Source organism: Rhinoderma darwinii, chromosome 10 (genome assembly GCF_050947455.1).
Source record: "Rhinoderma darwinii isolate aRhiDar2 chromosome 10, aRhiDar2.hap1, whole genome shotgun sequence".
Taxonomy (NCBI): domain Eukaryota; kingdom Metazoa; phylum Chordata; class Amphibia; order Anura; family Rhinodermatidae; genus Rhinoderma; species Rhinoderma darwinii.
Window position 1 is genome coordinate 90,888,974 of NC_134696.1, and position 11,830 is coordinate 90,900,803.

Sequence of the window (11,830 nt, forward strand, 5' to 3'; positions counted from 1 at the left end):
ATCATTGACACAAGGGACATGGAAAAGTTGTCCTGGCCGTTCTGTCCTGGGTGTCAATATCTGGGGGGACATAATGGGGAGACCAGATTGATCTTTACTATGGTCCCTCTTTTCTATGTATACCACTAGATAAAAAAGTGGAGTTGTTTGTTGGATAATATTACAATTTTATAAAGAAAAGCTGTGTCAAACCCCAAACTATTGATAATAAAAAAGCTGTATTTGTATTTTTATTGGGGGACGAGTTTTGAGCTTGGTTTCAAGTAGTGGTTATAGAGGTTTTTTTCCCCAAAGTCATTCATTTCCTATAGTCACTTTAGTGAAACCGATAGGAAAATGAATGGAGAGGACTTCTATCTAGTGATTCAGGTAGGAGTACCATTTAGGGGCAAGCAAACTCAATATTACGGTATGTTACGGCTAGTTTTTTTTAGGTATTTTCAAGGGATTGGATGTTGGGGATCCACCCAACTCACTCACCTTCTCTAATGGAACAAAATACCAAGACTATATCCCATTTGTGCCAAGATCATGGCCACTGGTGTCTTTGCTGTACAGTAAGCATCATCGCTCCATCTAGCATAGCATTTGACAAAACACAATGTTGCCATTGTGAATGTGAAATTAATAGTTGTGGCATAACTTTTTTTATTACTTTCTTAAATACAATCTACAATTTATGCAATTTTAGGAAGAACATATTTGATGTCCTGATTTAGCAGCCTAATTTGGGGTCTTCTTTGTATGCAGTTTGCAAATTCAGAAGTCCTTTGAAAGTCAATGGATTTCTACTATGTAGTGATTTGCTAATAGACACACACAGAAGACACGTGCTTACATCCTACCTCACCCCACCCCCGCCATATATTTTAAGAATATCTCTGACTGTGTTACATTTCACGTACTGAGCTGACTAAAAGTGAAACAAGGACTACCGCTTAATATGTCCATTATCATTGACATGGTGAGTAAAGAACGCTTCTACTTTTTGTTACATAATAGTAACATTTTGTGAATTTATCAAAGGAATCCAATAAATGGAACAAATTATATTATTAGTTATTAAATATAATAAAGTGACTAATGGAATTCAATGAATTTGACAAAATCATTCCTTTTTTTTAATTCTGTGAATTAAAAGGATTCTGTGATTTTAATTTGAAATTCGGTGAATTCTTCAATAGAATAAAAAAAATATTGAAAATGCCTAAATGTATATCGTTTGAGAAGTATTCTATTATTATATATATCAGGCTGTGTGATACTATGTGTCTGAAATGTCGCAATATCAGAGATGTTGCAATGTGGTTTTCTTATACGATTAGTTCTATAGTTTTCTAACTTTTTTGATTTCCTTGTAAAATCTTAATTGTTTATCATGACTTGAAATTCAAAGGATTTACTATATTGTTTTCTAAAAATGTTCAAAATTTTATTTTTTGTACATTTTCAACCATATTAATACAGTAGCACACAGCACAGTATAGTGTACCAGGACAGGTCTACAGCCAAGGATCATGAAGACCCAATGAATATTATAAATATATTATTTGTGTGTTTTCTGTGTTAAACAATTTTGGAAAATACTTTATAGGAACTATTAGGGTACAATAGGAGCCCTTAAGAGACTTTAAAGTGCTTGTCCACTCAGAAGAACTCCTGTCAATATGACCTATTAGGGTATATAGATGACATAAACGGGAGGACCCACTCAGGATTACCCCTCTTGTACCCAGAATAGAGACCTAATTCAAAAAGGATTGATTCCTGGACAATAACCTTTGCAATAAGGAATATGTTTTTAAAAGATTTTGAAAACCAGGCAATTGAAAGTGAAATATTTTTGGTGTAGTTTAACCACATATATATTTAATGTTTCAAGTGTTAAGGAAAGGTCTATTAGGATATAATGAATTTACGTAAATGTCCATAATGAATGTGATCTTTTCTCGTGTTGGTAGAACCAGACCAGGGTTTGACTGGACTACCTTGAGCCCACTGGAGATGTCTCTCTAGGTCTACCATCCAGTGCATGTCTTTTATAAACTGTACTAGACCTCATGGGCACCGTTATATTTGGGGTCCATTATCATATTAGGGGCAGGACTAACTAAAGGATTCTCCTGTTCTCTGGTGGGTCAGTCCAACTGTGAACTAGAATGTGTAGCGTGGTGACAACCTCATTATTTTCATAGAAAGGGTTTATTTTTCAGTATTAAAGATGGCTGCTAATATAAAATCCTTAAAGGGTCTGTTCACATTTGAACACCATTTTGCAGTTTATACATAAACATAATGTACATAAAAAGTAACTGTGTAAATACCTGACATTACTTGTACCGATCCTGTGTTACAGGCTGCATTATACTCCAGAGCTGTATTCAGAGATCTGCTGTTTTTTTTTTTTTATTATTGGAAACAGTCAACAAACTTGTCCTAGGACACTTCTAACAGCTTCTCTCAGCTCCTATAATGCAGGGGGACAGTTAGTTTTTTTTTTTCTACATCATATTATTGCACAGTGCCTGGTGTAAAGATTACATCTCTGTGAAGACACTGAGCAAGTATATATTGCTGGTAGATATGAGCTCGGAAGCTTATGAAATCATGAATGCAACTCTGGATTTTTCTGTAGGCTGTAATGCAGGACTAGTTAAGTAATATAATGTATATGTAATATAAGTAATATAATGTATATACAAAGTTACCCAACTTGCATATTGGAACTTGGGGTCCAAAACCATGTTCTTTAAGGCAAGGGTCTTGCTAGAATTTTAATACATCTGAAACCCTCTTTGACATAATCCATACAACTTTAGAGAAAAGTCAGGAACTGAATATCTGTGTGTAAATTAGAAATAAAAGCACCGAAATATGTATAGAGCATGTGATAATCATCTGCAGGGCACCATCACAATGCAGATAGGAGAAGGCATTACTAGTCATGTCCATAAACATTCATTAACAGTAATAACTATTCTGATTATAGTTCTTCACTTTCTTAGTCACCTCCACCTGGCATAGACTGTCATTGTAGCTCCTTCCAGGTATGACTTGCTCTTTAGAATTTGCCCCATGGGTTCCAGTGCGTCTCCACCCCCATATTTTAAACTCGCTTCCCCACCTTTCCAGCAGATTTTCCATCCCAGGAGTGTACACAGAAATCATAGACCCCAATAGCAAAACTCAGAAGATCCCCACTCCCCACTGTGAGGTCCTCCTACTAAATTTAAAGAGGCTCTGTTACCAGTTTAGAACTTTCCTATCTCCTACCTAATCTAATAAGTGCTTTAATGTAGATAACGACTGTGTTTTTTTGGGGTTTTGTTTTAAAAAACGTTTATTTTTGACCAAGTTATGAACATTTTGAGATTTATGCAAATTTGTTCTTAATGCCCAACTGGGGTTTTTTTACTTTTTACCAAGTGGGCATTGTAAAGAAAAGTGTATGATGCTGACCAATCTGAGTCATACACTTATCTTCATTCCTACCCAGCTTGATCCACAGCACAGAGTGATCTCGTGAGATCACGCTGTGACATCACTTCATCCCGCGATTCCTTCACCGGAGTGATGGAAGAGTGAACAGAAATCACCTCCAGCCGTGCCAGGATGTTTATCCGAATCTGCAGCGGCTGGAGGCGATGTCTGTTCAGTCTTCCATCGCTCCGGTGAAGGACTCGCGGGATGAAGTGACGTCACAACGTGATCTCACGAGATCACGCTGTGCTGTGGATCAAGCTGGGCTGGAATGAGGAGAAGTGTATGATGCTGATTTGGTCAGCGTCATATACTTTTCTTTACAGTGCTCACTTGGTGAAAAGTAAAAAAAAAAAAAACGCCCAGTTGGGCATTAAGAACAAATTTGCATAAATCTTAAAATGTTCATAACTTGGTAAAAAAAAAACGTTTAAAAAAAAAAAGTAGTTATCTACATTAAAGTGACTATTAGATTAGGTAGGAGATAGAGAAGTTATAAACTGGTGACAGGGCCTTTTTAATGTCCATTATATTTTCACTATAATCTTTATAGGGGTCGGACCTGCATTTTTGCTCCCCTGCCCATAGTCATAGAGATAAATTATAAAACTCTGTCTGCCTGCAGCCGCCACTAGGGGGAGAAAACTCCATATGATTAAGACAGATAATAATCACGTAAATAACTAGTAGAAAAACAAAAACATTGGAGATCAAAGGTATTCATGCCATTACGTGAGATCAGGTTTGTCATAGTGCCATTCTATTATATGATATAACTCGTTTAATCCATGTGTTATTTTCTGATTAGTATCTCTTTTATTCCTCTTAGAGTAACATCGACTATGAAAACATGACATTTTCATACTCAGCCTTTTCAGACAGTGGAGAATATGAAATATGTTTCAATGAGGAGAACAAAATTTTTGACCAAATTTTTTTGCCAACTTTCTATAGCATTTTATTTGCTGCTGGAATACTGGGCAATGGGCTGGTCATGTTGGTGATGCTGACCAATAAGCAGAAGATGCAGAGCACGGATGTGTTCATTTTTCACTTGGCACTGGCGGATATGCTGCTGGTCTTGACTTTACCATTTTGGGCAACACAAGCAACTGTGAGCTGGATATTTGGAGAGGCCCTATGCAAAATAGTTGCATCCCTTTTCAAGGTCAACTTCTACGCCGGAACTTTCCTCCTCGCCTGTATCAGCTTTGACCGGTATCTCTCTATAGTATATGCTGTTCAGATCTACAGGAAACACAGAACGAACCGTGTCCACTGGAATTGCTTTGCCGTGTGGTCTCTGTGTATTATTCTGTGTATCCCCGATGCTCTGTATTATTCTGTCTCATTTGAGTCTCGCGTCAACATGTCTCTTTGTGAACCACTCTTCCCCGAGAAACAATCGAGGACCTTGAAAGTGATGATGACGTTACTGTTTCAGATCGGTGTCTTCTTGCTTCCTCTCATTGGGATGCTGTTCTGCTACTCACACATTATAATAACTCTGCTGAAATCTCAAGGGTTTAAGAAGCAGAAGGCAATGAGGCTTATCATAGCAGTTGTGGTGGCTTTCTTCTTGTGTTGGACTCCATATAATATTGTAGCTTTCATAGATATGTTGACCTTGCTGGACGTAGTTAAGTATGATTGCATCGTAACAAGAAACATTGATTTTGCATTATCAGTCACATCCTGTATATGTTACTTGCATTGCTGCCTGAACCCGATTCTCTATGCTTTCATTGGGGCAAAATTTAAGAGTAACTTGTTCGACCTGATCGGTAAAACAAGACTATGTCCACAGTTTGTGGCCAAGCAAGTCAAGAGGAGGCAAACTTCATCAAGATCTTTCACTTGGTCTTCATCCGGAGATACAACCGTGTCTGGGATTTACTAAGGATTGGATTTGTGATGGACTACATACTCAATTTTCAAGCAGATCACAAAAACTAGTTAAAAAACAGCAACAACAAAAAAATAAACCAGATCAAAGTCTATTCCTCCAACTTTACAGGACTCAATGTCAACACAGCTCCACCGCTTAGACTGTCTTGGTCAGTGAAATCATTATCTAAGAACTTTGGGGATGGGCCGAAGATGATTGATGAGTTGGCCCCATCCCCACCTTAGTATTCAGCACTGAGCCAGAGGTGAATAAAGATGCAGATGAAACCTAGGCTAAGGAAGGTAGACATCATCCGAATTCGGACCTGACTGTATGAAATAATTAGTCTTATATGAATAGACTGTCTCATCGGTAGTAACTCTTGGAAGGTACCGGTCTGGTGGAGATCCAATTGGTAGGAAGACTCCCTGGTAAAGAGTATTCAAACTAGCTCTCCAGAAGGAAGCAAACTAACTCTCTAATGCCACCTACAGTAGACTATCCTGTAAGTCAATGTCCAACCCTTTAGAAAGCCTTGAAACATGTCTGGGGTTGATCGCTAAACCAGAGACACCCATCTATAGACAGTACTGTTTCGGACTCGTTGCTCATCGTCAGTACAGAGTAGGGTTCTGGTTGGTTGAGAGAACATAGATTAAATGTAGCAGTGATGTACATAGAACATAGGGGACCACATAGCAAAAAGAGAAAAATAAGCCCCTCCTTATGGTGCTGGGTTTTGCCAGCCAAGGAGAATAAGGCCTGGAGTTTGTTCCCCCTCTACCCTCTTTCTTTGACCCTGCGTTCAATCCTCCACCCTCTTGTTTTATAACAAAGCAGTTCCTCTGGAGAGGAGAGTCCTGCCCAGGTTCTCGCCACCTAGGAGCAAAGGGAATGGGACCAGGACTGGGCACGCACTCTCCTAAGGCCCCATAGAACCACATGGTCTGCCTTTTTCGTATATATGTGTTTGCAATGCAGTATTTCACATGTCCAAAGGCAATCTAAGTCGATTTTGAAAGTACAATATTTGTATTTTTATTAGCAGAATTTTTGAAGTATTTTTAAGCCAGTAAAACTTATATCACAAGGAAGAATATATATTTTTTTAATGTTTAGTTTGTTTACAGATTATGCTGTATTGGTCACATTTGTATCATCTTAAGTGATCCTATAGAGCTTATTTTATTTACGTTGTATGGGTAACATTTTTATCATCATAGGCTATCCTACATAGTTTTTATTGTTTTTCTGGCATAAGCCACATTAGACAGCTTTCCATCTCATATGACAAGACTAAATACAGTGAAGGAAATAAGTATTTGATCCCTTGCTGATTTTGTAAGTTTGCCCACTGTCAAAGACATGAACAGTCTAGAATTTTTAGGCTAGGTTAATTTTACCAGTTAGAGATAGATTATATAAAAAAAAAACAGAAAATCACATTGTCAAAATTATATATATTTATTTGCATTGTGCACAGAGAAATAAGTATTTGATCCTTTTTAAAACAAGACTTAATACTTGGTGGCAAAACCCTTGTTGGCAAGCACAGCAGTCAGATGTTTTTTGTAGTTGATGATGAGGTTTGCACACATGTTAGATGGAATTTTGGCCCACTCCTCTTTGCAGATCATCTGTAAATCATTAAGATTTCGAGGCTGTCACTTGGCAACTCGGATCTTCAGCTCCCTCCATAAGTTTTCGATGGGATTAAGGTCTTGAGACTGGCTAGGCCACTCCATGACCTTAATGTGCTTCTTTTTGAGCCACTCCTTTGTTGCCTTGGCTGTATGTTTCAGGTCATTGTCGTGCTGGAAGACCCAGCCACGAGCGATTTTTAATGTCCTGGTGGAGGGAAGGAGGTTGTCACTCAGGATTTGACGGTACATGGCTCCATCCATTCTCCCATTGATGCGGTGAAGTAGTCCTGTGCCCTTAGCAGAGAAATACCCCCAAAACATAATGTTTCCACCTCCATGCTTGACAGTGGGGACGGTGTTCTTTGGGTCATAGGCAGCTTTTCTCTTCCTCCAAACACGGCGAGTTGAGTTAATGCCAAAGAGCTCAATTTTAGTCTCATCTGACCACAGCGCCTTCTCCCAATCACTCTCAGAATCATCCAGATGTTCATTTGCAAACTTCTGACGGGTCTGTACATGTGCTTTCTTGAGCAGGGGGACCTTGCGGGCACTGCAGGATTTTAATCCATTACGGCGTAATGTGTTACCAATGGTTTTCTTGGGGACTGTGGTCCCAGCTGCCTTGAGATCATTAACAAGTTCCCCCCGTGTAGTTTTTGGCTGAGCTCTCTCCTTCCTCAGGATCAAGGATACCCCACGAGGTGAGATTTTGCATGGAACCCCAGATCGATGTCGTCATTTTGTATGTCTTCCATTTTCTTACTATTGCACCAACAGTTGTCTCCTTCTCACCCAGCGTCTTACTTATGGTTTAGTAGCCCATTCCAGCCTTGTGCAGGTCTATGATCTTGTCCCCGACACCCTTAGAAAGCTCTTTGGTCTTGCCCATGTTGTAGAGGTTAGAGTCAGACTGATTAATTGAGTCTGTGGACAGGAGTCTTTTATACAGGTGACCATGTAAGAGCTGTCTTTAATGCAGGCACCAAGTTGATTTGGAGCGTGTAACTGGTCTGGAGGAGGCTGAACTCTTAATGGTTGGTAGGGGATCAAATACTTATTTCTCTGTGCACAATGCAAATAAATATATATAATTTTGACTATGTGATTTTCTTTTTTTTTTTTTATATAATCTATCGCTCACTGGTAAAATTAACCTAGCCTAAAATTTCTAGACTGTTCATGTCTTTGACAGTGGGCAAATTTACAAAATCAGCAAGGGATCAAATACTTATTTCCTTCACTGTATGAGTGAATCGGTCCCGAAATACAATTTGGTCAGAATAAATCCGCCACGATTCACAAGTGCCCTGATTGTCTTGTCTTGCCAAGTTGGATACATTCCTAGAAGACATCAAAGAGTCAAACAGGGCAATCGGGGCACTTGCGTTTCCACCCCTAAAATAAAAACATACCATACTCACCGCCCATGGTCTTCCATACTGCCGCCTGTGATTGGCTGCAGCTGTCACATGGAACAAAACTGCATTATCTCACCTGCCGACCTCTTGAGATAAATATATATTTTACACATTGTTTTGGAGTATATACTTATATGTTTTCATTTCATTTGTGGGAATTTTTATTAATGGTGAAATGCATAAAAGAGCAATTTGCTTAATTTTTTTTTACCCTGTTTACCATTCACCGTATATGACACAATCACTTTATGTTACGGTTGTAATGGTTATGGAGATATTAAATATATGTATGTTTTTTACTGTTGAGAGACTATTTTTAATAAAAAACAATTTCGTAAAAATTTGTTTAAACTGTATTTCTTTTTAACATTTTCTTTAGATCCATTCGGAGACTTTTTAACAATTCTGTAATGCAAAATTGTTATTTGAATGTGTTCTATAAACTGAAATCAATGACGCCACATTATTTGTTGATCTTTGTTACATAAATAAAAGGGTCACTAGGATATGCCAACACTTTCTAATTAATGGGGGTCCAACTTTCCACTGATCCCGAGAATCGAAATTTTTCTCTGCATAGCGGTGATCCCGCCCACCCTTCATTCTCAGAATAAGCGGGGGTCCCAGCAGTCGGACCCTCACCAATCAGAAAGTGACCCCAAAGGGGTTTTCCCACATTTGACTTCATCACCTATCCACAGGATAGGTGATTGATGTCTGATTGCTGGGAGACATACCCCCATTGATCATTAGAATGGAGCCCTGAGCCCCCTGTCCCTCCTCACTGCACGATCGCAGTGAGGAGGAGTTTGAACAGAGCCACAGTCAGCCCTGACGCTCCATTTAATGTCTATATGGCTGACGGAAAAAGCGGAGTGCTGTACTCAGCTCTCTCCATAAGCCTCAGACTTGGAACGGAGCGCTACCGCGTATGCTCAACCGTCACTCCAATCAAAATTCTCCTCACTGCGATCTTGCTACGAGGAGGAGCGGCGGCTCGGCAACGCCGTTCTTATGATCAATTAAGATCCTAGAGGTGCGGCGATCAGACATTCATTACCTTATGACCCTGTGGATAGGTTATATATGTCAACTGTGGGAAACCCATTTTAACAGCATATATACAGAATATTTCAAATTTTTCTTTATTATTTATACATATCCTTAGCGACTGTTGTTATGGAATAATGAGGAAGGGTGTGGAAAGCGAGCACAGGCGGTCTCCATCAGTTTCTTAAGCAATAACTGAAGGCTAAAGACGTATATGTGTCATTCAAGCAACTATACCGGAGTGGAATGGATGCCATTAAGTTATTGCAAAAACATCTTTTTGGAGCTTAGGCCCCCATACGTCCGTAAAGGAAGGAACGTATTTCGGCCGCAAGTCCCGGACCGAACACAGTGCAGGGAGCCGGGCTCCTAGCATCATAGTAATGTACGACGCTAGGAGTCCCTGCCTCGCAGCCGGACAACTGTCCCGTACTGTAATCATGTTTTCAGTACGGGACAGTAGTTCCACAGAGAGGCAGGGACTCCTAGCGTCGTACATAACTATGATGCTCCCTGCACTGTGTTCGGTTCGGCGGCCGAAATACATTCCGTCCTTTACGGACCGAACATGCTCGTGTGAATCCAGCCTTAGGATTTGTCGTTTCTTGTTACACCGCTGTTTTTTCTTCAATTACTTTTAAACTGTACAGGTCTATTATCGTCGCATGCTCACACTCTACACTAAAAATAAAACTACTTGGACCATGGAAAAAATAAGATATATTTACAGTGTGATGGCACCAGCCAAACTGGCACAGCTTGCCACTACGGCCACATGCCAGCACTCCAATAAGACAATCATTAACGTGTTTATTTCATACTTAGGGTATGTTCACACTGCTTTTTTTCTGACATTTTTTGGGCCATAAACGGCTGAAAAAGGGCCGAAGAATTGGAAGCAGATGGGCCGTATTTTTATGCGTAAAAAAGCGGTCATGAAAAAGAAGTGCATGTCACTTCTTGAGCCGTTTTTCATTGCCTCTATTGAAAAACAGTTCCAAAAACGGCCGTAAAATACGCCGCGAAAAAAGCGAGTTGCTAAAAAAAAAATGGATGAAAATTGGGAGCTGTTTTCAAGGGAAAACAGCTCCTTACTTTCAGACGTTTTTTAGTAAGCGTGTGAAAATACCCTCACATTGCACACAAAAATCCCATTTTAGCCAGGTGGATCGATGATCTAATATGTATGGGGTAAATGGGTAAAAAAATGATCAAGCGTGTTTAATTTCATGTACTGTTGCCTTGCAGCGCTGGGTTCTTGAGGTATGTTCGCACAGGTCGGATATGCTGCGTAAAAGTATGCACTGTATCCGATCTAGAACCTTAAAGGAATTCTGGCCAAATAACCGCATCAAATTCTGGTGAAGATTTTTGTCTGGAATCGCCACTGCGGAAAAAAAAGCAAATACTTACCTTCACTGGCGTTGCTATAGCGACGCGTCACTCTGGTCTCTGGGCAGCCTGGCCTCCTGTGATGATGCAGCAACCCTTGTGACCGATACAGCCTGTGATTGGCTGTGCAGCAGTCACATGGGATGGAATGTCATCCCTGGAGATTGAGGTGGCATGGAGAACAGCCGGGGGAGCAAGAAGCCGTTGCTATGACAATGCCAGGGGGTAAGTATAGAGTTTTATAATAAATTTAAAAAATATTTTTTTCAGATTTGCGATTTTTGCAGCGGAATCGCATGGTCTCAGGGTACAACATTGTCTCTTTACAATAGTGACTTCCAATCAAATGGATATTGTTAAGAAAACATCACTGTATATTCTATTATTCTATGTACATATGGCACCAAAATAGAAGTAAGTATCCTAGATACGGAGACGAGCACAACCCTGTAAAGTAAAACAAAAACTTCCTACTAAACTTTTATTTTACTTCTCTGTTAATTACGTGGTTCCTTTTTTAAGTCCTGTGAACTACCAGTCAGCTGACCTGGTGCTCGTAGACCAGATCTCATAGCGTCATATATCACGCACTCATCTATGTGCTAATTCAAGTAGTCAGAGAAGCATATGTTTAAAGGGGTTGTCCAGGATTATAAAAAAGAAGACTCTGCTTTTTATTCCAGAAACAGCGCCACTCTTCTCTATGGGCTGTGTCTGGTATTGCAGCTCAGCATTACTCACTTGAATGGGAATGAGCTGCAATACCAGACACAGCCATATACAAAAGTGGTGCTGATTCTTTAAAAAACAAACAAAACAAAAGGACTCCTTTAAAACCCCTTTTCTAAAAAGGAAACCGCTAGCAATCAGTCGATCACTGTTGATCTAGCAGCTGGAACCCAAAGCAGTCAGCTCATATATCCTGGGGAAACGGCGGGCAGCAGCACATTTCTCCTGCA

General features: G+C 39.7%; 1 protein-coding gene across 1 annotated transcript; it reads left to right on the forward strand.

Annotated features, from left to right (window-relative positions):
- The first annotated feature begins 943 nt into the window (after positions 1 to 943).
- Positions 944 to 5,441, forward strand: LOC142661555 (C-X-C chemokine receptor type 3-like). The gene is made up of 2 exons (XM_075838980.1): positions 944 to 964; positions 4,310 to 5,441. The coding sequence occupies exons 1-2, from the start codon at positions 944 to 946 to the stop codon at positions 5,378 to 5,380; spliced, it is 1,092 nt and encodes a 363-aa protein (XP_075695095.1). The 3' UTR covers positions 5,381 to 5,441.
- The last annotated feature ends 6,389 nt before the right edge of the window (positions 5,442 to 11,830 follow it).